We start from the raw sequence: 27,039 nt of genomic DNA on the forward strand, positions 1-27,039 counted from the left end.
AGGTTAACTCAGATTTTTTTTTAGTTTAGGCTAGAACAATTTTGTACCAAAGATGTCTTAAATCAGTTTTTTTTTTTTGCTGTGTGTAATATGCAGTAGGCTATCTATTTTATAACGGCATCATCATCTTAAGTCCGTTTTTTTTCAGGTTTGGACTTATACAGTATAGGCCTATGCAGATGCATAAGCTCTAATATCCATATGGTTGTTTTGAATGAATCATCACCTTAGAAAACACTGTCCACAACGATCATGTTTTTCACTCCGTTCGAACCTGTTGTTGAACTTCTTCAAATTTAGCACGATACTGTTTTTGTTGAGAAGTGTTGCATTTGCATTGATGTCAGAGTGGTTAGAGGGACAATAGTGTCCTGAGTACCCGACCATTAGGACCTGATGATCATTATAGAGTTGGGTGCTACTAACACATGTCCAGAGTGCATAAGAGGAGATTACCCTGACTCAACGGTCACGTAGAATTCTACTATGGTCATGACTCATGATTGCCGGAGTGGCGGTAATACGGTCACCGCAACAGCTCTACGCATACTGTACAACATGGACAGACCGAGACAAAAATATGTGCACGCACACACGTGGTAGTGTGTGTTTTAGGTGTTGTGGGGCATTTTATTTGGCGGCTGAATAAATACAAAGACACATGCCTTTGTGCTGTGTGTCTCAGGAAATGATTTTTTCATGGATGTAAGTGATCTGTTTCAATGGAATAGAACATTAGAGCTGCTGTGCCTCCAGTGCTTTGTGAGTTACATAACAAACATCCCAGAGCTCATTCTGACAATACACTCAGAATGACAAATACACCATCCCATCTCACTGACAGTGGCAGTATGCCACATAATCTGTCCTGCTTGCTAGACTGTGTGTGTGTGTGTGTGTGTGTTAGGGGAAGCTGGCACAGGACTAGAGCCCAGAGACCCACGAGTATCACACAGAGAGAGATATTCCCTCTCATCTCCCATCAACAGAATCAGAGCCTACTAGTTGTTTGATGTGTGTAATTGAGTAAGGCCATCCTGTTGAGACAACATTGACAGAGATGATAGTGGATGAAAACACTGGCCTGATTGAATAGACAATTTCCCCTCGGGCACACATAATGTTTTCTGTCAACAGAGTTATGTCTATTTCTGGCCTATTGTGATAGTGGGGAGGTGATGTTCCAATCTGTGATTTAAATGGAATCTATGTTCTATGGCTGATGTTGTATAGCAGTGTTGCTCATCCTTTTTGTTAAAGCTCCAGTTTGTGGTTTGGAAAGCTATTCAATGGTCAATGGTTCAATAGTCTCAGCTGTATACAAGTGACGGGACCATTTTGGTCTTATGCTATCTAAATGACTAACAAAATCAATGGGGGCTCCATGCCATGACCTTTTAAGGAATTTTTGATTCTCCCGGAGTCAAATTTTATTTTCGTGATTGTTGGTTCTCAAAGGTGATCTTCAAAAAAAAAAATCCATTTTCTATTCTACATCATTTATATATGGTTTTAGTTGTTTAAGTGTACACAGATTTATTTTTTTACCATCCCCCCAAAATGTTTTTCAAATAAATAAAGATGGCATGTAGATTTTTCTGATGGGGTGGTGGCCACAATTTAGCATATCAGGGAAACACTGCAGACTGTAGCTTTAACCAGGGCCTGACAAGTAGTGGTCCTTTCTCCTTGGTAGTTTGTTTCGATTAAATGTAATGGTTCTCACTGTCAGAAAAACCACAGGGGCTACAGTAGTGGGTCTTTGTACCACTGCTTTTCTTTCAGCTATGTGAGGCTCAGTCTCCATAAAATTGCTTTCAAATATTACCTCAAAAATAGACGTCTATTTTTAGTAGCTGTGTAAAATGACCTGGACTGTGAAATGACTTTAAATTGGTTCCTGAATCTGCAGCTGATTGCAGCCCTGTTGGACAAGAACCCCCCTTTCCGAACTGGCTCACACAGACACCCGCATTGTTACAAGGATACAAACACAAGCCCACAAACACTTAAACACCCAGGGAGTCCTCCAGTATGACATGTCAGGATACTAAAAGGATTGAAAAGCACAAGAAGACTTAATTATACTGTGCGTGACTTCATTGCTTTATACATTTACTGAGCGGTCTGTGTGTCCCCTTCTCTAAATCACCTGTTGCTCCCAGCTGTACTGCTGTCATCTCCATGGCCCTCTAACAGTGTGTGTTTCTGTTCTCTTCTCCAGGTACGATGTCGACTCAAAGAGCTCCAACCTGTCAAAACATGTAAGTCTCTCTTTCCGTGTGTGTGTGTGTGTGTGCGAGAGCGCTTTGGGGGTTCATCCTATTGTCTTTAGCACCCCCTTACTACAGTAGTTACTCTCTGTTCTTTAATTACTGGGTTTAGTATTTCATAGTGGGGTTACCTTCCCTGGGTAGCCAGTGTGTTTTAGCATAACTGTGCACTCATACACTCGCTCTCGCCTTCTCTCAGTTCCATGTGATGCGCTGTGTGTTCTCTACCCTCCCTGCCCCTCGCCTGTCTATTGTCATCGCTGTGAATAAAAACACACAGATTACAGTAATTTCATGTAACAATGCCATCAGTCTCTCTTTGTTGACACACAATAAACCTTGATTCTTCTTTAAAATTTGATGATTTTATTTACATTTCGATAGACAGACACAGGCGGGCACACACACACACGTTCCGATGGGATCTATTTTGATCTTATCTGTTCTTATAAAATCTAGAATAAGAGATGCATATTACCCACTGCAGTCTTACCACAAGGACCCCATCTGTGCCTGTCACACGCTCTGGGAATTGCTCATTCATGTGGTCCCTTTCTCTCTTCTGCGCACCACTCTATTCCACAAATGTATCTCTGTCTGCTAGCTCCCCCCAAAGGAGTTTGAGTTCTGTACTTTCGCCTTGGACACCTGTTCAGTCACTGAATTAAAATAAGTTGAATGGAAATAGTCCTAGAGCAAGGGCCGCATGTGTGCAGGCTTTCGTACCAGCCCAACTCTAACACACCTGACGCTCACCATCCAACCTGATAGAGCTTGAGAGGATCTGCAGAGAAGAATGGGAGAAACTTCCCAAAAACAGGTGTGCCAAGCTTGTAGTGTCATACACAAGAAGACTCAAGGCTGTAATCACTGCCAAAGGTGCTTCAACAAGTATTGAGTAAAGGGTCTGTTTACTTATGTAAATTTGATATTTCCGTTTTTTGTTTTAAAATACAATTGCAAAAAATTTTTTAACTGTTTTTGCTTAGTCATTATGGGGTATTGTGTTTCGATTTATGTGAGGGAAAAAATCTATTTAATCCATTTTAAAATAAGGCTGTAACGTGACTGTGTAAAAAGTCAACGGGTCTGAATACTTTCCAAATGGTGTGTGTGTGTGTGATACAGTACCAGTCAAAAGTTTGGACACACCTACTTATTCAAGGGTTTTTATTTATTTTTACTATTTAGAATAATAGCGAAGACATCAACTATGAAATAGCACATGGTATCATGTTGTAACCAAATAAGTGTTAAACAAATCAAAATATATTTAGAGATTCTTCAAAGTAGCCACCCTTTGCCTTGATGACAGCTTCGCACACTCTTGGCATTCTCTCAACCAGCTTCATGAGGTGTCACCTGGAAAGCATTATCAATTAACATGTGTGCCTTGTTAAAAGTTCATTTGTGGAATTTCGTTCATTAATGTGTTTGAGCCTATCAGTTGTGTTGTAACAAGGTAGGGTTGGTATACAGAAAATATCTCTATTTGGTAAAAAATCAAGTCCATATTACGGCAAGAACAGCTCAAATAAGCAAAGAGAAACGACAGTCCATCATTACTTTAAGTCATGAAGGTCAGGCAATGCGGAAAATTTCAACACACATTACATCACCAAAAGTAAGTGGACACCTGTTCGTCGAACGTCTCATTCCAAAATCAAACAAAATTGTATTTCTCAAATGCGTTTAATACAACAGGTGCTATGTTCCCTCTAAGCTGCGCGCAATATCCCTGAAACTGCCGTGCAGCTCCCCCAGGACGGTCTTGCAGAAATATCAGCCCACAGTGAGAAACACGAGATTGAACTTCACCCAACTTTCTAGAGCAGTGGTCACCAACCCGTCGATTACGATCGACCTGATCTCCAAGGCATTCCTAGTCAATCGCCATAGATGCTGTCTTTGTTTACATTCTTACTCAGCACTGTCAACACTTTGTAGTCAACACTTTTATAAGCCATAAAATGCACATTCTTCCTATTGCCACACAGCGCTGCAGCAGTAATGAATGAGTAGGAAGTATCTATAGGCTTGGGTCTTTTTTAATATCAGGGAATATTTCACTTTCTATTTTCATAGGAGTAACAACATGAATTTGTGCATGAGGCATAAATAATGCAGGGACGACTTGAGTTTTGCCATCAACAGGAAGACGGTGTTCCATTTTGGTGGAGGAAAGGGAGAGTGGAGGGATGTTAAGAGACAGACCCTCAGTCTGCTGCTCAGACCATCAGATGCAGTCCCCCCAAAATGATTTAAAAAGCAGATTATTTAAATGTATGCTCACTCAGCTGTGCTTCACAAGTAATACAACAACAATCTATTACTGGTGTGATCATAAAGCCTACCTCAAATCAAATCATGGCCCAAACAACAATGCCTTGGTAGGGCAATTCAAGCAAAGCCAATTTGCAGTAATAATGTATTGGGCCTATAGCTTACTGCACAGTATTGTTTTTAAAAGGCTTAAGTTTTTCATGTAAAAAAGAATCTGAGCAGTAGATCTCTGCTTGGATTTTGACTCAAAGTGATCTTGACTCAGTAAAGGTTGGTGACCAATTTTCCCTGTTAACGCTATCAACGTTTCCGGATGTCGACCCCTGCACCTCTCTGATTCAGAGGGGTTGGGTTACATGTGGAAGACACTTTTCAGTAGAATACATTGTTGAACAATGACTAGGTACCCCCCTTTTCCCTTTACTGTGGCATTTGTGATCGAATTAACACTATTAGCCACATTCAATGCAATATACAGAAACCAAACGAACTATAGAAGAGCAGTTGTGGTAGGCGGAACGCATCGGCGTAAGATTCTACTGCATTGACATGCATTACTCATGTCAATGCATTACTCATGTCGGAGCTGCAGTAGGCCAATATGCAAATAGGCCGTTGCCATATATGGATCTGTGTCATTTACTTTGAACTGGGCTGTGTTTACAGCATGAGTGGTTGTGAGTAAATGCGCTTGTTCTGAGATCAAAGCGAGAGCTGCATGTAGCCACGTGTGCAAAAAATGTTTCAGATCCTTTGCTAGTTAGTTATTAGCACAGTTATAGATCATTTGTAGTCAGCAATAGGGGAGTGATTGCTTCCTACAAGAGCACAACATGTATACATTTCTAGACATCTTTGAAAATCAAGTCAGGTGAAGAGATTTTTTTGGTCTTAAAGGGGCAGTGTTGTATTTTGAGACAGGCTTGAATATCTAAGTAGCCAATAGGCAGATGGTAGCATAATTTGTTTGATTCTCTGTAAATAACGTTTTATTTTGTAAAGGGGTTTCTTGCATCAAACAACAACATTTTCAGTCACCTCCTTGTCTGAAGGACAAGTGGATAAGCAGGTTGTCAAGCCCTGCATGTTTTTTCCCCCAAAGAATGTAGGCCTACATTGAACACTACACATTGTCTGCTACTGTAGCCTGAATGACAGAACAGCTATTTCCATGTTAAAATGTTATGGGATGCATTTTCTCCATTGTTTTTGATGGCAGGCCACTCGGGTAGACCTACATTATGATCAAATAGCCACAGCAGCCTACTTGGCCACTGTAACTTAAAGCGGGTACAGCTTCAGTGTTCACAGTAAATGCAAGTTGGACGTTGCACAGAATTTTCACAACGTTGAAGTTGCGCTCAGCCGACCTGAAATTTGCTCAGTGCCGAATTTTTTTGGGGAGAACGTTGAACAGGCCTACTATGAAATGCTTACTTACAAGCTCTTAATGAACAATGCCGTTCAGAAAATATTTTTACGACTTAAACTAAAGTGAAAAAAAGTTACACAAGAAAATAAAAATAACGAGGCTACATACAGTGGGTACCGGTACCAGGAAATGTGTGGGGGTACAGGTTAGTTGTAGAGGTAATATATACATGTCGGTAAGGGTAAAGTGAATATGCATAGATAATAAACAGTAAGTAGCAGCAGCGTAAAAAAAAAGGGGGTGGTCAATGCAAATTGTCCGGGTAGTCATTTTATTAACTGTTCATGGCTTATGGCTTGGGGGTAGAAACTGTTAAGGAGCCTTTTGGATGTCGACTTGGCGTTCCTGTACCGCTTGCCGTGTTGTAGCAGAGGGAACAGTTTATGACTAGGGTGGCTGGAGCTTTTGACAATTTTTAGGGCCTTCCTCTTACACCGCCTGGTATTGAGGTCCTGGATGGCAGGAAGCTTGGCCCCAGTGATGTGTTGGGCAGTACGCACTACCCTCTGTAGCGTCTTGCGATTGGATGCCGAGCAGTTGCCATACCAGGCGGTGATGCAACCAGTCCGTATTCTCTCAATGGTGCAGCTGAATAACATTTTGAGGATCTGAGGACCCATGCCAAATCTTTTCTGTCTCCTGAGGGGGAATAGGCGTTGTCGTGCCCTCTCCCTCACTGTCTTGGTGTGTTTGGACCATGATAGTTTGTTGGTGATGTGGACACCAAGGAACTTGAAGCTCTCAACTTGCTCCATTACAGTCCTGTCGATGTGAATGGGGGCGTACTCGGCCCTCCTTTTCCTTTAGTCCACGATTAACTCCTTTGTCTTGATCACGTTGAGGGACAGGTTGTTGTCCTTGCACCCCACTGTCTTGTCATTGTTGGTGATCAGGCCTACTTGATCCTACCTGGGTTTCTCTACCTGGGTTTCTCTTTGTAGTCCTTTGTAACCCTCTTTGTAACCCTACCTGGGTTTCTCTTTGTAGTCCATAATAGTTTGCAAGCCCTGCCACATCCGACGAGCGTCAGAGCCGGGGTAGTAGGATCGATCTTAGTCTTGAATTGATGCTTTGTCTGTTTGATAGTACGTCGGAGGGCATAGCGGGATTTCTTATAAGCTTCCGGGTTAGAGTCCCGCTAATTGAAAGCCGCAGCGGAAACCTGTAATCCATGGTTTCTGGTTGGGGTATGTACGTATGGTCACTGTGGTGACAACGTCATCGATGCCCTTATTGATGAAGTCGGTGGCTGATGTGCTGTACTCCTCAATGCCATTGGATGAATCCCGGACCATATTCCAGTCTGTGCAAGCAAAACATTCCTGTAGCTTAGCATCTGCATCATCTGACCACACAGCCATGCAATGTCCATCAACCTCTGAATGCTGAAGCGTCTGTCCTCGGTTGCAACACTCACTACCAAGTTCCAAACGGCCTCTGAAAGCAATATCAATACAATAACTGTTAGTCGGGAGCTTAATGAAATGGGTTTCCATGGCCGAGCAGCCACGCACAAGCCTAAGATCACCGTGTGCAATGCCAAGCGTCGGCTGGGGTGGTGAATCACGCTTCACTATCTGTCAGTCCGACGGACAAATCTGATTTTGGCGGATGTCTAGAGAATGCTACCTGTCTCAATGCATAGTGCCAACTGTAAAGTTTGGTGGATGAGAAATTGAGGTCTGGGGCTGTTTTTCATGGTTCGGGCTAGGGCCCTTAGTTCCAGTGAAGGGAAATCTTAACACTACAACATACAATTAGATTCTGTGCTCCCAACTTTGTGGCAACAGTTTGGGGGAGGCCGTTTCCTGTTTCATGGGATGAATTGGAACGCAGACTGCGAGCCAAGCCTAATCACCCAACACCATTGCCCGACCTCACTAATGCTCTTGTGGCTGAATGGGAGCAAGTCCCCGCAGCACTGTTCCAACTTCTAGTGGAAAGCCTTCCCAGAAGAAAGAAGGGGGTTTTAACAGCAAAGGGGAGACCAACACCATATTAATGCCCATGATATTGGAAAGGAGATGTTCGATGACCAGGTGTCCACATACTTTTTGTCATGGAGTGTACTTTTGTATATATAGTGTAGATTGATAATTAGATATATAGTATATACAGGCTAGGAAGTTGGCAAAGTTAGCATTATATAATCTCCAATAACACATTAAAAGGTACTTATTTAAACTCAAGGACGCACAACAAAAGGACACATGGAAATGGTAACAAACTGCATTTATAGCTGAGGAAAGGAGAGAAATGGTGATTGTTAGAGTGAGTTCAGGTGTGCTGAGTTGGCAGTAGAGGGGGCATATCCAGAGGTTAATTAGAGCGTTTTTTGGAATGACTCTTCAGAACACCATCCATACCAATCAGGATTTGTGATGCTGCCTTTCTAAACCACCTCATATTGCTAAATATGGTCTCAAGTGTGACATTAATTACATTGAATTCACTGGACTGAAAGCATTATACTACATTATCCTGGCATTATCTTACCTAATGATCACCATAAACTCAGCCTACTATTAGCAAAATGCTCATGTTCCTTTTATCCCTAGGATTGACTAGATTCATTTAGCATTTCTATCCCTGTCCTATCTTATCTTAGTCACATTTCACACTTTGCTCTCTCCTGTGTTTGCTTTGGCAATTTGGAAAAACCAGTCTGCCCACATTGCAGGGAAATGTTCTGTTTAGACTTTGTTTGGCAAACAACCGCCTAAGGATGAAGGTCATTAGATAAGCACAAACAATGAGAACATGAGAACGAGTTATTATATGTTTGACCTTAAGGGATACCTTTTCTGTTATTTGGACAGCCTTCACATGTTGGCTTGTCACATGGCATGTGTCATGCATAGCTTTATTTACCATTACCTGACTAATGTGGCTGATAATCTGTTGGGTAATGTTTTAGACTAGTATTCTAACAATGTGCACATAGTGAGCAGCGTGTAAAAGTTTCCATGGTGAAAGGATAAAAGGGGGAGTGGTCACTGATGTGGGCCAATCGCCTTTGCCATCAATAGTGTGCAGTCATGGAAAATAACTGTCGTTTTTCCACAATGTTTGGTGGATGACGTGCACAATTCAATGTGGGGAGTACAAGAGATGCTCCTCTACCTGTTGGAGTTGGTACAATAGTAACACTATAATAAAGCCCATATCCCCTGGTCCACTGCATGTCGTGTTGTGTAAAATACATTGCATTAACGTTGCAGTTACATTTTTTAAAGGTACGCAACCAGGGACCCTAGCACACACATGCTGTGCACACACACACACTCTTAGTCACAAGGCTTTTTTCACTGGTCCTCCATTCTGGAACTGTCTCTCCCAATTTCACAGACATTCACGCTGGATACATTCTCTATCCCTATCCCTCTCTCTCTCCTTCCCTCCGCCCCCAATCTCTCTCGCTCTTGCTCTTGCTCTCACTCTGTCTCTCTCCTTTTCTCCCTTCCTCGATCAGGCATATAAACAGGGGATGAAATCAATCATCTCAGGCTGGGAATGACACACTTGGCAGTTTTAGAGGCTGCTTAGCCAGCCGTGGCCAGTGGGGAATTCCACTGGAGATAAACCTTTACTGTGTTAACATGTGAGAGGCAGATAGGCAGGCAGGCAGGCAAGCAAGCAAGTTGAGCAGGTGTGGTAGTGGAGCTGGGAGGAAATCACCTGGGTTCAAATACTATTTGAAGTCTTTTCAAATACTTTATCTAGGCTTGGTTCAGTTTTCTTGGCGCAATGGAACCAATACAATAATCCTAAAACTGATAAACTGACCATTTGGTAACCCAGGCAGGCTAGAGCAAATACTTAATGTATTTCAAATAGTATTTCTCCAGTTCTGGATGCTGGAACATGCTAGAAATAACTGGGCTAAAAGCCTATAGGGATTATACAGCACACACTGTTTATACTAGACATTGTGGTCAGAGAAGACCACAGTGAGATTCCATTATGAAGTGTTGGTGTTTTTCCAGACACTGGCTAATAGAATCACAAGGGTTCTCCCTCCCCCATCCCCCAACATGTGATTCATTGTATTAATGTCAATGTCATGTTTCATAAAGAGTATTCTATGCGCAGTATGGAATGGGAGTCTGCTGTGTGTGGATGTGTACCCATGCATGCGTGTGTGTGTCTGCTATATATCTTCCACTTCACCAGAATGTGCCTATATATATATATATATATATATATATATATATATATATATATATAAACTCATATCTCTGTTTCTGTAGGACTTCCTTGGCCAGGCGTTCTGTACGTTGGGAGAGGTGGTGGGATCGCTGGGCAGCCGTATGGAGAAACCTATGGCGTGAGTACCTCTGTTCCTCCATTTTAAACCAATTACCTCTAACCTCTGACCCCTATTATACGGTTTCACTCTAACCTCAAAACTCCATGCTATACAACATCACTACACTCACATCTCAAACCCATAGACAGTATGGTCCTTTGTAGCTCAATTGGTAGAGCATGTCACCAGGATAGTGGGTTTAATTCCCGGGACCACCCGTATGGGTAGCCTAGTGGTTAGAGCGTTGGACTAGTAACCGAAAGGTTGCAAGTTCATATCCCCGAGCTGACAAGGTACAAATCTGTCATTCTGCCCCTGAACAGGCAGTTAACCCACTGTTCCTAGGCCGTCATTGAAAATAAGAATTTGTTCTTAACTCACTTGCCTAGTTAAATAAAGGTAAAATGTTAAATGTATACATGCATGACTGTAAGTCGCTTTGGATAAAAAAAAGTCTGCTAAATGGAATAATTGGCAACAAAATAAAAAAACATTCTATAAAGATTCTATATGCAGGCTAACCCTGACCCAGTTCTTATGGCATTCACTCCATAAAACAAATCACATTTTATATGTCACATGCGCCAAATACCTTACAGTGAAATGCTTACATACAAGCACTTAACCAACAATGCACTTTTAAGAAAATACCCACCCCCCCTAAAAAGTAAGAGATAAGAATAACATGATTAAAGAGCAGCAGTAAATAGAAATAGAGGGGCTAAATACAGGGGGTACCGGTACAGAGTTAGTGTACGGGGCACCGGTGTCGAGGTAATTGAGGTAATATGTACATGTAGGTAGAGTTATTAAAGTGACTATGCATAGATAATAAGAGAGTAGCAGCAGTGTAGAAGAGGGTGGTTGGGGGGGCAATGCAAATAGTCTGGGTAGCCATTTGAGTCGATGTTCAGGAGTCTTATGGCTTGGGGGTAGAAGCTGTTTAGAAGCCTCTTGGACCTAAACTTGGAGCTCTGCTACCGCATGCCATGCGTGAGCAGAGAGTCTATGACTAGGGTGGCTGGAGTCTTCCTCTGACACCACTTGGTATAGAGGTCCTGGATGGCAGGAAGCTTGGCCCCAGTGATGTACTGGGCCGTACGCACTACCCTCTGTAGTGCCTTGCGGTCGGAGGCCGAGCAGTTGCCATACCAGGCAGTGATGCAACCCGTCAGGATGCTCTTGATGGTGCAGCTGTAAATCCCTTTGAGGATCTGAGGACCCATGCCAAATCTTTTCAGTCTCCTGAGGGGGAACAGGTTTAGTCGTGCCCTCTTCACGACTGTCTTGGTGTGCTTGGACCATGTTAGTTTGTTGTTGATGTGGACACCAAGGAATTTGAAGCTGTCAACCTGCTCTACTACAGCCCCGTAGATAAGAATGGGGGTGTGCTCGGTCCTCCTTTTCATGTAGTCCACAATCATCTAATTTGTCTTGATCGCATTGCGTGAGAGGTTGTTGTCCTTGCACCACACGGTCAGGTCTCTGACCTCCTCCCTATATGCTGTCTCATCGTTGTCGGTGATCAGGCCTACCACTATTGTGTCATCAGCAAACTTAATGATGGTGTTGGTGTCGTGCCTGGCCGTGCAGTCATGAGTGAACACGGAGTACAGGAGGAGACTGAGCATGCACCCCTGAGCGGCCCCAGTGTCGAGGATCAGCGTGGCGGATGTGTTGTTACCTACCCGTACCACCTGGAGGCAGCCAGTCAGGAAGTCCAGGATCCAGTTGCAGAGGGAGGTGTTTAGTCCCAGGGTCCTTAGCTTAGTGATGAGCTTTGAGGGCACTGTGGTGTTGAATGGTGAGCTGTAGTCAATGAATAACATTCTCACATAGGTGTTCCTTTTGTCCAGGTGTGAAAGGGAAGTGTGGAGTGCAATATAGATTGCATCAACTGTGGATCTGTTGGTGTGGTATGCAAATTGAAGTGGGTCTAGGGTGTCTGGAATAATGGTGTTGATGTGAGCCATGACCAGCCTTTCAAAGCATTTCATGACTACAGACGTGAGTGCTACGGGTCAGGAGTCATTTAGGCAGGTTACCTTAGTGTTCTTGGGCACAGGGACTATGGTGACCTGCTTGAAATATGTTGGTATTACAGACTCCGACAGGGAGAGGTTGAAAATGTCCATGAAAACACTTGCCAGTTGGTCGGCGCATGCTCAGAATACACGTCCTGGTAATCCATCTGGCCTTGTGAATTTTGACCTGTTTAAAGGTCTTACTCACATCGGCTGCGGAGAGCGTGATCACACAGTCATATGGAACAGTTGACGCTCTCATGCATGTTTCAGTATTACTTGCCTCGAAGCGAGCGTAGAAGTTATTTAGCTTGTCTGGTAGGCTTATGTCACTGGGCAGCTCTCGGCTGTGCTTCTCTTTTGTAGTCTGTAATAGTTTGCAACCCCTGCCACATCCGACGAGCGTCGGAGCCGGTGTAGTACGATTCGATCTTAGTCGTGTATTGACACTTTACCTGTTTGATGGTTCATCGGAGGGCATAGCGGAATTTCATATAAGATTCCGGGTTAGAGTCCCACTCCTTGAAAGCGGCAGCTCTACCCTTTAGCTCAGTGCGGAAGTTGCCTGTAATCCATGGCTTCTGGTTGGGTTATGTACACAGTCACTGTGGGGACGATGTAATCAATGCACTTATTGATGAAGTCGGTGACTGATGTGCTGTACTCCTCAATGCCATCGGAAGAACCCCGGAATATATTCCAGTCTGTACTAGCAAAACAGTCCTGTAGTTTAGCATCTGCTCCATCTGAACACTTTTTTATAGACTGAGTCACTGATGCTTCCTGCTTTAATTTTCGCTTGTTAGCAGGAATCAAGAGGATAGAATTATGGTCAGATTTGCCAAATGGAGGATGTGGGAGAGCTTTGTATGTGTCTCTGTGTGTGGAGTAAAGGTGGTCTAGAGTTTATTTCCCTCTGGTTGCACATTTAACATGCTGATAGAAATGAGGTAAAACTGATTTAAATTGACCTGCATCTGGATGAGCGTTTTCCTGTTTGCTTATGGCAGTATACAGCTCATTGAGTGCGGTTTTAGTGTCAGCATCGGTCTGTGGTGGTATGTAGACAGCTACGAAAAATACAGATGAAAACTCTCTAGGTAGATAGTGTGGTCTACAGCTTATCATGAGATACTCTACCTCAGGCGAGCAAAACCTTGAGACTTCCTTAGATAACGTGCACCAGCTGTTGTTTACAAATATGTATTGGCCCCTGCCCCGTGTCTTACCAGAGGCTGCTGTTGTATCCTGCCGATACAGTGTGTAACCCACCAGCTGTATGTTATTCATGTCGTCGTTCAGCCATGACTCATTAAATATAAGATATTACAGTTTTTAATGTCCCGTTGGTAGGATAAACATGCTTTCAGTTCGTCCCATTTATTTTTCAGCGATTGAACGATAGCTAACAGTACTAATGGCAAAGGCAGATTAGACACTCGTCGCCTGATCCTCACAAGGCACCCCTATCTCTTTCTGCGAAATCTTAGTTTCTTTCTCCAGTGAATGACGGGCATGAGGGCCTGTTTGGGTGTTTGGAGTATATCCTTCCCGTCCGACTCATTAAGGGACAACTATTCGTCCAATTCAAGGTTAGTAATCGCTGTTCTGGTGTCCAGAAGCTCTTTTCGGTCATAAGAGACGGTAGCAGCAACATTATGTGCAAAATAAGTTACAAACAATGTGAAAAAACAAACAAAATAGCACAGTTGGTTAAGAGCCAATAAAACAGCAGCCCTCCCCTCCGGCGCCATCACTCACCTGATCATTATAGAATTTACACCAACACAGGCAATTATAACTTTGGTTCACCATTTTCCATCGTAACTTTAACCCTGACCCATGATCTACTTCTCATGGCGGTCACTCACCTGTCATTTACTCTGAAATATTTACATCGACACACACAATTACTTGTTCATGTTTATTGTCAACATATCAGTCTTTGACACTTAAGACACATGACCCAGTTCATTGTCAAGACTGGAAGACAAAAAATACCAATAAACACACTTTCTCCCATATATACAGTGATACAGTGCTCTCCCATATATACAGTGATACAGTGCTCTCCCATATATACAGTGATACAGTGCTCTCCCATATATACAGTGATACAGTGCTCTCCCATATATACAGTGATACAGTGCTCTCCCATATATACAGTGCTCTCCCATATATACAGTGATACAGTGCTCTCCCATATATACAGTGATACAGTGCTCTCCCATATATACAGTGCTCTCCCATATATACAGTGATACAGTGCTCTCCCATATATACAGTGATACAGTGCTCTCCCATATATATACAGTGATACAGTGCTCTCCCATATATACAGTGATACAGTGCTCTCCCATATATACAGTGATACAGTGCTCTCCCATATATACAGTGATACAGTGCAGTTCAGAAAGTATTCACACCCTTTGACAATTTCCACATGTTGTTGTGTTACAGCCTGAATTTAAAATTGATTAAATTTAGATTTTGTGTCACTGGCCTACACACAATACCCCATAATGTCAAAGTGGAATGTTTACAAGTTAGATGTTTACAAATTAATAAAAACTGAAAAACTGAAATGTCTTGTGTAAGTAAATGTTCAAACCCTTTGTTATGCTACCCTAAATAAGTAGAGGAGTAAAAATGTGCTTAACAAGTCACATAATAAGTTGCTTGGACTCACTCTGTGTGCAGTAATAGTGTGTAGCATGATTTCTGAATGACTACCTCATCTCTGTATCCCACACATACACGTATATTTAAGGTCCCTCAGTCAAGCAGTGAATTTCAAACACAGATTACACCACAAAGTCCAGGGAGGTTTTCCGATGCCTCACAAAGAAGGGCACCTATTGGTAGATGGGTAAAAATAAAGCAGACATTCAATATCCCTTTGAGAATGGTGAAGTTATTTATTACACTTTGGATGGTGTATCAATACACCCCGTCACTACAAAGACGCAGGTGTCTTTTCTAACTCAGTTGCAGGAGAGGAAGGAAACCTCTCAGGGATTTCACCAATGGTGACTTTAAAACAGAGTTTAATGGCTGTGATAGAACAAAACTAAGGATGGATCAACAACATTGTAGTTACTCCACAATGCTAACCTAATTGACAGAGTGAAAAGAAGGAAGACCGTACAGAATAAAAATATTCCCAAACATGCATCCTGTTTGCAACAAGGCACTAAAGTAATACTGCAAAAAATGTGGCAAAGGAATTCACTTAAGTCTTATGTTTGTAATCCAATAAAACACATTTCTGAGTACCACTCTCCATATTTTCAAGCATAGTGGTGGCTGCATCATGTTATGGGTATGCTTGTAATCGTTAAGCACAGGCAACATCCTAGAGGGAAACCTGGTTCTGCTTTCTACCAGATGAATTCAGCTTTCAGCAGGACAATAGCGTAACACACAAGGCCAAATCTACACTGGAGTTGCTTACCAAGAAGACAGTATTTGTTCCTGAGTGACCAAATTAGTTTTGACATAACGCTGCTTGAAAATCTATGGCAAGACATGAAAATAGTTGTCTAGCAATGATCAGCAACCAATTTGACAGAGCTTGATGAATTTTGAAAACAGTCATGGGCAAATGTTGCACAATCCAGGTGTGGAAAGCCTTTAGAAACTTACCAAGAATGACTCACAGCTCTAATCATTGCTTAGATGTGATTCTACAAAGTATTTACTCAGGGCTGTGAATACTTATGTAAATTAGATATTTCTGTATTTCATTTTCAACACATTTGCAAAAGTTTCCTAAAACATGTTTTTAACTTTGTCATTATTTGGGTATTCTGTGTAGATGGGTGATTTAAAAAAAGATATATTTTGAGTTCAACCTGTAACACAACACACTATGGAATTAGTTAAGGGCTATTGAATATTTTCTGAAGGCACGGTATGTGACCACACTCCTCACAGCTGATGCATAATAGCCAGTTATGAAATGACAGCCTACAAACCCACTTACTCTAGGTTACTGGGTTTGAACAGTCTGTTGCTATGTCAGGTTTCTGTGTATCTGGGGAACAAAAATCACCTGGAGTTTTACTGTAGGAGCGAAATCACTCACTAATTCAAATGTATGACACAAGTCTCAAAGCACTGAAGTAAAAAGGCTGTTGGGAACATGCATTGAGGGTGGAGGTGTGTATGTGTATGCATTTCAGCACCACTCCCTCATTGTTGGTCTTCCTGTTAATAGCAGGTGTGAGCTCATGCTCTCTAATGAGATGTTTTCTCACACACAGACGCACGATAATGCTAACACTGATGCTCAATACTAGAAGTCTGCTCTTTTATGCCTTTCTCACCTCTCTCTTCCTCACAAACCTTGTGTCACAATCCTCAGCCTGTTTGTTTGACTGTAGTTATTAAAGGAAAAATCTACTCAAACTATCTTCTGGTATTGGTTTCATTAGTCCACTGTTGATACAATGTCACATGCATCTTAATCAATAAAGACTAAGGTGGGCCAATTCCTTTTGTAGATTTTCTCAACTGAAATAAAATATAAAGCTGGTTCTGGAAGTATGGTGGTTATTAGATTGCATAAACATGATGAGGGCTTTCCCCCAACAATTTTGGCCTTCACATTTTGTTTCCTAAACATTGGCTAAATCAGGAGTATAGGTTGTTGCTCCTGGTCAGTCTGTGAGACATGCAGGCTGCCTCTGACTGGGTTTGTTGTAGATTCTTTGAAAGTGCATGTAACGTTTTGAAAGAGAAACTAAAGAAATGCGTAATTGTGTGTGTGGGTGTGCGCGCGCCAGGCATGTAACTTGCAGGGGGGGGGGTACAGTATTGTAGTACTCCAGACTGGTCTCATGACAGTGAGGACTTGTAATTTCTTCACGAGACCAACGGAGCATCATAATTATCAGCTTCCATTCAGTCAGCGTATAAAACCACTTCGCCAGGCCAAATACATACACTCCTTTCTTGAAACATTAATATCTTAACAGTCTTTATATCTATTATAGACATGTTTGCGCAGTGGCGAACCTATAGGCTTTCAGTGTGTGACAGGTTCTTGATTCTGAAAGGACAGCAACTGTAAAACCAGCCCACTCATGTAGGAGAGTGCACTTTTTTGTAAAACACAAAGGGCCAGTGGTGTAGTGGAGGGTATACGCAGGTACTGTATAAGCCATATACCCACTTTTATTTTCAGTGGGCAATGTGTATAGTAGAGGAGGTATATGACTTATCAATGATGTAGTACAATAGAGAAATCATGCACAAAGTAGCCTACACAATCGCAGAGCACGTGAAATGTATTCACATGCTCGCTGCACACACAGCCTAGTTTCAACAGAATATAATCTGCAGGCAGCAAGTGTGCAGCTCTCAACTGGTTTTGGCTTGGAGCAGCTCACAGAAGAATGACATCGGTAGCCGGTGGGGTAGGAAAAAAGTTAAACTTATGATATCTACTAGTAAATGCTAGTAAATGCTAACTAAGGGAACAAGCAAACCAGGTATTGAAAAAGTTTTGTGTTGGTTACTTGGCTATTTGTGATGCGCAATTGTCACGCTCAAATGGGCCTGGGTGACAGGCCCACCCAATCAGATTAATGTGGTTTAAGCATTGTTGTGGACCTGAAGCATCAAATTTGTCCCTTTTTTTCTATAAAAACAAAAGTGTGATTTTGAGAGTGAAAGTTGGAAAAATGTATTGAAAACATTCTTTTTTTTTTTACCATCAGAGAACATGGAATTTTTCATACAGGGTGCCTTTCCTTCACTGAGCGGGCTGTTCTCTGAACTTTTTGGAACATTTTAGTAAATACCCACTTCTCCTGGCACCATTACACCACTGAGTAGGGCCGATGGAAAGACAACAGTCACACACAGCATTACACGGAACCCAAACCGGCTGCGCGCGCTATCGGGCATTCATTTATTTTGTCCCCCTACACCAAATGCGATCACAACACGCAGGTTAAAATATCAAAACAAACTTTGAACCAATGACATTAGTTTGGGGACAGGTCAAAAAGCATTAAACATGTGTGGCAATTTAGCTAGTTAGCTTGCACTTGCTAGCTAACGTTAATTTGTCCTATTTAGCTAGCTTGCTGTTGCTAGCTAATTTGTCCTGGGATATAAACATTGAGTTGTTATTTTACCTGAACTGCACAAGGTCCTCTACTCCGACAATTAATCCACACATAAAACGGCCAACCGAATCGTTTCTAGTCATCTCTCCTCCTTCCAGGCTTTTTCATCTTTGAACTTATATGGTGATCGCATCTAAACTTTCATTGTATTACCAGACAACCGGCAACAAAGTTTGTCTTTCAATAACCCACGTAGGTATAAACAATGAGGAGATGGTACGTGGGTAACTGCTTCTATAAACCAATGAGATGGGAGAGGCAGGACTTTCAACGCGATCTGCTTCAGAAATAGGAATTACTTCTATTTTAGCCCTTGGCGTCGCAGACGCTCGTTGGCACACACGAGCAGTGTGGGTACAATAATTTAGTAACATGGATTTCTACATTTATTTTGCGACGCTCGCACACGCGATGTGTCCGGTCTGGTCAGCATGTTATTTTAAGGTTAAGCAGTCTATAAACGCAGACATAATAAGCCAACCATTAAGCATTTCCCAATCTAAATGTACAACTATTACTTCCCATTGCAAAAAAACTAACATTTTACGTTTAGCACACAAAGTAACTGGTGACCTAAAGTTTAAAGAACTGACAGCGTTTAAACTACTTTGCAGATATGAAACAAAGAGATGTCATAATATCAGTAAAACAATATGAGAGTGCATCTCCATTCGAGATGTTTCAGTTGCACCGTTTCAGTTTCAATGACTCAATATTTTGGACAAAAACTGACGAATGTAACAAAGGCTGGGAATGTCAATACAATCAAACTAGCAAAGACAATAGTCGCGTCATTCATAACATGGCTAATAGGCTAGTGCATCTATTTATGTAGCAAGCTCAAATCAGCTAGCTGCTAGGAGGTTGCCATGTCATGTAATTGAAGGAGTGGGAGAGTGATTGACTTTATACCCTCCTATTGTTTCTCAGTTGCTATACACAGCTAGAGATGCATGTGTCATTTGGTTATCTAGCAAGAACTTGAACAACTGTTATCCAGTTAGCATGCCTCTTGTGTTCGCAAATTCACTATGGCTATCTACTCCGATTTCAGGACACTCTCGTCTGAGTGTGCCAGAGTGCAGAACAGCTGATGAATTTACAAACACACAACACCCGATGAATATGACCAGTGGTAGTAAACGGACAAAAAAAGTAATAATTAGTAAGAACGCTCTCCTTAACATGTCAACAGCCTTACCAGCTCTGCTATGGCAAGTAAAATGGTCAGAGTGAGGTGTTCTCTCATTTGTGTCTGGAAGTAGCTAGCCAGAAAGCTAGCCAACTTTAGCCAGTTAGATTGGGTGCTTGGTGGGGACAAACATGCATTGGCAGGCAAGCTACAGAAGGATGAGGAGGCTACAATTCTCCATTGTTTATCCGGGCAAAGTTGACAGCCAAATAGCTGAATAAGTTGGAGAAGGTTCATCTAATGTTCCTTCACTATATTTTCGCTCATCTTGCTCTGGCTAGCATTAGTTGTTGATCTTGTTGTTTAATGTGCATAACTGAGGGAGAGAGAGACTACCTTTTCATGTTGTTTGATAAATAGGACTGTCAAATTCCCAAATGTAAGAGGACTCCCCTGGTGTTTACATATTTGCTGAAATCCATTCAGGTGTATTTAGTGTCTTTTGGCGAATGCGTTCTTATTATTCAAAGTCGTGCTGTTGCAACTGCCTGTAAACACACAGTCCAGTTCAAAGTAAATGATGGCAGGCCCATGTGGCAAATGGCTTGTTTGTATAAAGGCCAACTGTAGCTCTGATTGGCTATAGAGCGCCAGTCTGTGTCGACTCCGGTCCTGGACAAGGCATATGTTTTTATTTACTGCAGTGTCTATTAATTCTCCAAATGCATGGTCGCTTTCCCACACCATATTGCTATGAAATTTTAACAAATGTCATAATTCCTAAACATTCTAAGAATTTATGAAAACGTTAAATGTTTCAAAAAGTGTCATGTTCTTCCTGAGGTTATAAATTTAAATATTTTAATAAGATTTCATGTTGCTAAATGCAGCAATGTTTCACCCAAAGTTAATTTCAAAGAAATGGCTAACAACAGCAAGCGCGCTTGAATAAAAACACAGTTCCACTCACCAGATAATGATCACTTGAAACTTAACTTCATGTTAAAAGTTATTCTTGAAGAGGGAGGAGCTAACAAATTAGCAACAACATCCTCTTTGATAACACCTGCTGCTGCCTCTGCAAACTAGCCACAACAAAAGCTAGCTAGCTAGACTGTGGGAAAACTACTGATCGCAATTGCGTAGTGACCTGTTGGCCTTCAATGCAGAAGTTTCCATACGTTTTTGTAAAAATGGTCCTACCCACTAACTCAGAATGTAATTGGTTTATTCCACTGTCACTCCCAAATACAATTGAATGGCAGATGCTTTTATCCAGCTTGTGATGGTCTAGCCGATAGCTGACTTAGCTAGTTAGATTTATCTCCCCAGAGACCAGAAAAGAAAAATCCTGATTTGGATCTTTTTTTCACTTCAGCATTTACCCTTTCATTTCCAACAAAAGCTGAAGAGATTAAATCAGAACATCATTGAAAATAATAATATTAGAATTATATTATTAGAGTTCTTATTTTATAAATCCTTAGCCCTTCTCTGAAGGTGTAGAAGACTCATTGTTCCCCACTGTGTTTGGGTTAGTAATAATTTGTAGAGTGGCTCTATTTTCCCTCAGCATGGATTTTTTTTCACTACTCTGAATTGTCTAAAAAATCCACATGTTGTCTTGAAATATGAACACAGAAATACTGGACATTTTGAACTCTTATTATGGTGGTGATTTGACAAAATTACAATCATGGTCTTGAATTGGACTGGCATTTTTCTGGTCAGACCCCTTGTCCCCCTCCCAGTCTTGACTCGGACTCGATTTGCTCCGGTCTTGGTCTTGAATCGGTCTCGCTTTAGGTGGTCTCAAATGCAACACTGGGTCATGACCCTCCCAATATTTGAAATATATCAATTTGACACCCCCTCTTACCTTGGTGACCTGTAGCAACACCCATAGTTTATAATCCTACCAACGGTTTTTTTTTACTCGCAAAATTGAGCCCATTATAATTGTTACCAGTTGTCACTCGAGATGCTCACATTGTCACCAGGAAACCTTCATTTCAAAAATATCACATTTTATTAGTCACATGCGCCGAATACAACGAATGCAACCTTACAGTGAAATGCTTACTTACGAGCCCCTAACCGACAGTGCAGTTAAAAAAAATATGGATAAGAATAAGAGATAAAAGTAACAAGTAATTAAAGAGGAGCAGTAAAAAATAACAGTATATACAGAGGGGTGCCGGTTAGAGGTCGACCGATTAATCGGAATGGCCGATTTTAATTGGGGCTGATTTCAAGTTCTCATAACAATCGGAAATCGGTATTTTTGCGCACCGATTTCGAAAAAATTAAAAATACATTTTAAAAAGTATACCTTTTTATTTAACTAGGCAAGAACACATTCTTATTTTTAATGGCGGCCTAGGGTGGATTAACTGCCTCGTTCAGGGGCAGAACGACAGATTTTCACCTTGTCAGCTCGGGGGATCCAATCTTGCAACCTTACAGTTAACTAGTCCAATGCAATAACGACCTGCCACTCTCTCGTTGCACTCCACAAGGAGACTGCCTGTTACGAGAATGCAGTAAGCCAAAGTAAGTTGCTAGCTAGCATTACACGTATCTTATAAAAACAATCATTCATTATCACTAGTTAACTACACATGGTTGATGATATTACTATATATTATCTAGCGTGTCCTGCGTTAAATATAATCTGACTGAGCATACAAGCATACAAGTATCTAAGTATCTGACTGAGCAGTGGTAGACATCTTCAAATGTATATGTCTTTATAATAGGATTTGCCAGTTGAAGAGTGCTGTGATGAGCTAGAATTCAAATTAGAAACAAAGGCCAATCTGGCAACCCCCTGTGGGTGCTCCACACCCTTCATAGCACGACCTGCTCACATCAGAGTGCTACTCTTGGCCTCATTTCAAACCACACACACACACATGCATGCACTAGCATGCACGCTCACATGCACAAGTATGCACACACATACAAATGCACGCTCACATGCACAAGTATGAACTCATACACATGCATGCCTGTAAGCTGTTTATATATATATTTTTAATTGGTTTTCACATGTGTTATTATCAGTAATACAATAATAATGCTATAATGAATTATTACAACATAGCATTAATTAAATTTTACAGGTGGGGGAGGAGAGGGTGCACGTAAGCTGGCACACACACACACACACACACACACTCCCCTGCCACCTCCTAGAAAACAGTCACCATGGTGATAGTCATTCCAGTAAACTTGTACTGTGTTTTATTGGCCCTTTCGCATACCTTTCCAAAGTGCAAAACGATGTTAGTACTCCCTCTCAGTCCTCTTTTCTCTCTCCTCATACTCAAGTCATTACTGACAAGGGATAATGCCTAAAACCTTTTTAATTCAAACTATTATTTTAAGGTGTTGCTCTAGGCCACCAACTGTGAACAGTCAGTATCTAAATAATGTGTATTAAAAGCTTGATAGTGTATGTGATGTAAACAGAGAGGTCTACTTTCTTGGGGACCTGAATATTGACTGGTTTTCATCAAGCTGAATTCCGCTAAAGAGGAATCTTCTAACTGCAACCAGTGCCTGTAATATGGTTCATGTTATTAACCAACATACCAGGGTGTTAACAAACACCACAGGAACAAGATCATCCACATGTATTGATCACATTTTTAATACTTTAAAACTTTGTTCTAAAGCTGTATTTGTACCCATTGGATGCAGTGATCACTGATACACCATTGGCTAAGGTTCCAAAAGCTGGGCCTAAAGTAGTGTATAGGAGATCATACAAAAGATTTTATGTGGATGATGTTAAAGATATTTGTTGGTGATTAATAAGCAGCATCCAGATGCTGCACTGAATTTCTGAAATTGCTTCTTCCAATTATTGATAATCATCCACCTGTTAAACTGTCAGAACTGTTAAGGCTCCATGGATTTATGACGAATGGAAAAACTGTATGGTTGAAAGAGATGGGGCACAATGGGTGGCTAATAAGTCTGGCTGCTGAATGGTTGACTTATGCAAATTGAGAAATGATGTTACTAAACTCAACAACAATAAGAATAAACTATATTATGAAGCTAATATCAATGATATAAAGAAAGATGTGAAAAACTTTGGAGTGCTTTAAATGAAATTATGTGCAGAAAGACAAATTCACCTCATATCATAAAACGAATCCGATGGCTTGTTGCCAATTATTTTAATAATTACATCACTGTCCAAGTGGGCAAACTTAGGCAGGAAATGCCAACTATGAACAATGAGCCATCGTATTCATACAGAAAAAAAACCGAGTCATTTCACATTTTATAAAGTTAGTGAGAGAGAGGTGTATTTTTTTGGCGTTGACAACGAGGATGTAAATCTAGTAAAGATGGTAACTGACTCTATAGCCACTCCTATCTATCATATCTTTAATCTGAGCCTAGAGGTGTTTGTCCTCAGGCCTGGAAGGAAACCAAAGTCAAGAATGTTAAAGCGGCCAAGAATAGTAAAGCATCCTTTGCTGGTTTTTATAGTCAACCTATCAGCTTGCTGCCAACTCTTAGCAAACTGTTGGGAAAAGTACAATGCTATTTCTCTGTAAACAAATTCTTTATTGACCATAACCATACTCTTTTCTGTTTTTACCAATGGCCTGCCACTGACATTAAACAAAGCCTATATGTCCGTGTATGCTGATGATTCAACCCTATACATGTCAGCAACCCCAGTTAGTGAAATCAATGCAACCCTAAACTTGGCGTTTCTGTCAGTTTTAGAATGGGCGGTCAGTAGGGCTGACCCCAATTCGTCTACTGGTTGATTGTTTGGCCCGTAGGCTGTTGGTAGAACGAGATTTCTTTAGTCGAGCAGTCACAATTATTTATATTTGTTTATGGTGCACAAGACACTTCTCTGAGTCGCGCCTGTCTCAGTGGACAAATCCATTGCCGATCCATGGGGATGGCACAGTCAATCACTCTTAAGATGTAATACTGAAATTCTATATGGTTATTTTATGTAAAAAATAATTGTGCAACACTAATAAATCTAATATTATTTAAAGACAAATGCGCTTTCTCCTGCGTTGGATACAATCGCTGTCTGCGGTTCTGAAACATAATCTTCAGTGCACCATAGAATTGGTGCCTTTCCATATTTTGCTATGTGCATAATAGCAAAGTTAACCAGCATATTGGGATTGAGAACAATGTTGTGGAGGCAGCAGCAGAAGAGACGAGGAAACAGCCCTTGCCTCAGCCTAATTGTCTAAGAATATTGAGGATAGAGGAAACTCCAATTTAATTAGGTCTATAATCAATAGCCAAACTGTTAAATGGGCCTGGCTTTATAAATCATCCATATTTACTGTATAAGACAGATCTTGCTTCTGTTGCCTGTTGAAGTGTTTGTTTAATAGCCCACTGATTCAGTGAGCACCAAGCCTCATGCATTGGCAAAATGTTGGATAAAGCAATTTAACAGATTTGGCTGTTTTTAATCTTTGCTATGCTGTAATAAAGGCTTGACAATACATTTTTTGGGGAAAAGACTGGTATTACTTTTAATTTATTCAGTGTCACCCAGCATACCAGACATTCATGCTTTGAAATGCAATCACGCTTTTTTTTTTTAAATAACAGAGGGAGCTTTGAATAATTAGCCTAAACAATAAATAAACCCAATTCACAAATGCATGCACCTGTTTTTAGTCTGCTGTAATAAATGCTGTATCTTTTTATTTGTATTTATTAGAACAGACTCTCTGCTACACTTATTTATTTAGTGTTTACACAACAACAAATTATCAGAAAAAATTATATTGTAATCTAACAGCAACTGTTTGGTACACATAATACTCATGCAACGCTTGCTCATATATTCTGCTTTTTGTTGATCTCCAGTAGGTTTCAGAACTAAGTCAAATGTCTTCCACAGATTTGACTTCCCCTTTCCCTCCTGAGCAACCATTAAACATTTGTTTCAATTTCTTTTTCATGTCCTCCGCATCCATTTTGCTGTTGAGATTAATGTGTTCAGAGTTTGTTATAACCAATTTATTGATGTGATTATGATATGCTATAGGTCAGTCCCTATTGGTCACATGCATGCGATGCTTACATGTTTCATGTAAAGAGAGCAAGGGTTGAGGGTAGGGTTGCACATTTTGGGGAATATTCAGAGGTGGAAACTTTCCGTGGGAATTAACGGGAATATATGGGATTGAACGAAAATATATGCAAATTAATATTAATACCATTTAAATGTAGATGTTTTTTTGCGTTGGATATATTTACCATATCATATGGAGACAGAAATATAAACCTTTTACCTTATCATAAGTAGACATAATTGCAAATGATTAAATCCTTCCAATAGAAATGTAAAAAAAAAAAATTTAGTTACGAATTGAACTTTACTTAAATGAGTTGACTCTTCACATGGGACAATTTCACTGAACAACAAAAGAAAGTGAATATTGAATGATCCCCAATGATCCATCACATCTCCCAAAAACATTTTCAACATATATCTGTAAAATTATAGTCTAGAAACTAAGGCCTTGGTTGTCTTCCTCTCAGGCTTCCATGTCTTCTCCCTGGACCCCCTCAATGTCCACCTCTTGAACATCAGACTCTGAGGCCTCATCTTCACTGTCACTTTCCAACCTTGTTGAGGATGGCTCGTTGTCAGGCTCAAAATGCCTGAAAATTGCCCTGATGGCCACCAATTATTCAACCCTTGTATTGGTCAGCCTGTTGCATGCTTTGGTGTGTGTGTTCCCAAACAAGGACCAGTTGCGCTCTGAGGCGGCTGATGTTGGTGGGATTTGGAGGATGATGAAGGCAAAGGGGAAAGCCTCAGATCCACAAAGTCCCTTCCACCAGGTGGCTGTTGAGATATGTTGGCACGACTGCCATATTGCATCTCCATCCCAAAGCCCTTGCTTGGAACTGTACTTCGTCAGACAGCCAAAAACCTTGCCCTCATCCAGGCCAAGGTGGCGAGACACAGTAGTGATGACACCATAGGCTTTGTTGACCTCTGCACCAGACAGGATGCTCTTGCCAGCATACTTGGGGTCCAACATGTATGCTGCGGTGTGTATGGGCTTCAGGCAGAAGTCGTCACACTTTTTTATATATTTCAGAACTGCAGTTTCCTCTGCTTGGAGCAACAGTGAAGTGGGCAGGACAATACAGATTTCTGCGAGCAGAGTCTGAACACAGACAGGATGGCATTGTCTCCCTCAATCCGTGCAATGGCTACTGCTTTAGGTTTCAGGCTGCTTACCACTCTCTCCCAAAATACATCATCCAGGAGGATCCTCTTGATATCGGCAGGCTGTGATATGGCCATTTCTTGGAAAGATTCCTTCCCCTCCAGGAGACTGTCAAACATGATGACAACACCACCCCAAATGGGTGTTGCTGGGCAGCTTCAATGTGGTGCTCTTATTCTTCCCACTTTGCTTG

The 27,039-nt window shown here is 41.3% G+C and overlaps 1 protein-coding gene across 4 annotated transcripts in view; it reads left to right on the plus strand.

The window, feature by feature from the left end:
* LOC109896819 (copine-8) overlaps positions 1-27,039 on the plus strand; it is a 103,788-nt gene that overhangs the window by 35,383 nt on the left and 41,366 nt on the right. For all 4 annotated transcript variants that reach the window (XM_031832018.1, XM_031832020.1, XM_031832019.1 and 1 more), the window contains exons 5-6: positions 2,225-2,264; positions 10,239-10,315. In XM_031832018.1, coding sequence (XP_031687878.1) covers positions 2,225-2,264; positions 10,239-10,315 — 117 coding nt within the window. The remainder of the gene's footprint in view (positions 1-2,224; positions 2,265-10,238; positions 10,316-27,039) is intronic.

Source organism: Oncorhynchus kisutch, linkage group LG9 (assembly GCF_002021735.2).
Source record: "Oncorhynchus kisutch isolate 150728-3 linkage group LG9, Okis_V2, whole genome shotgun sequence".
NCBI lineage: Eukaryota > Metazoa > Chordata > Actinopteri > Salmoniformes > Salmonidae > Oncorhynchus > Oncorhynchus kisutch.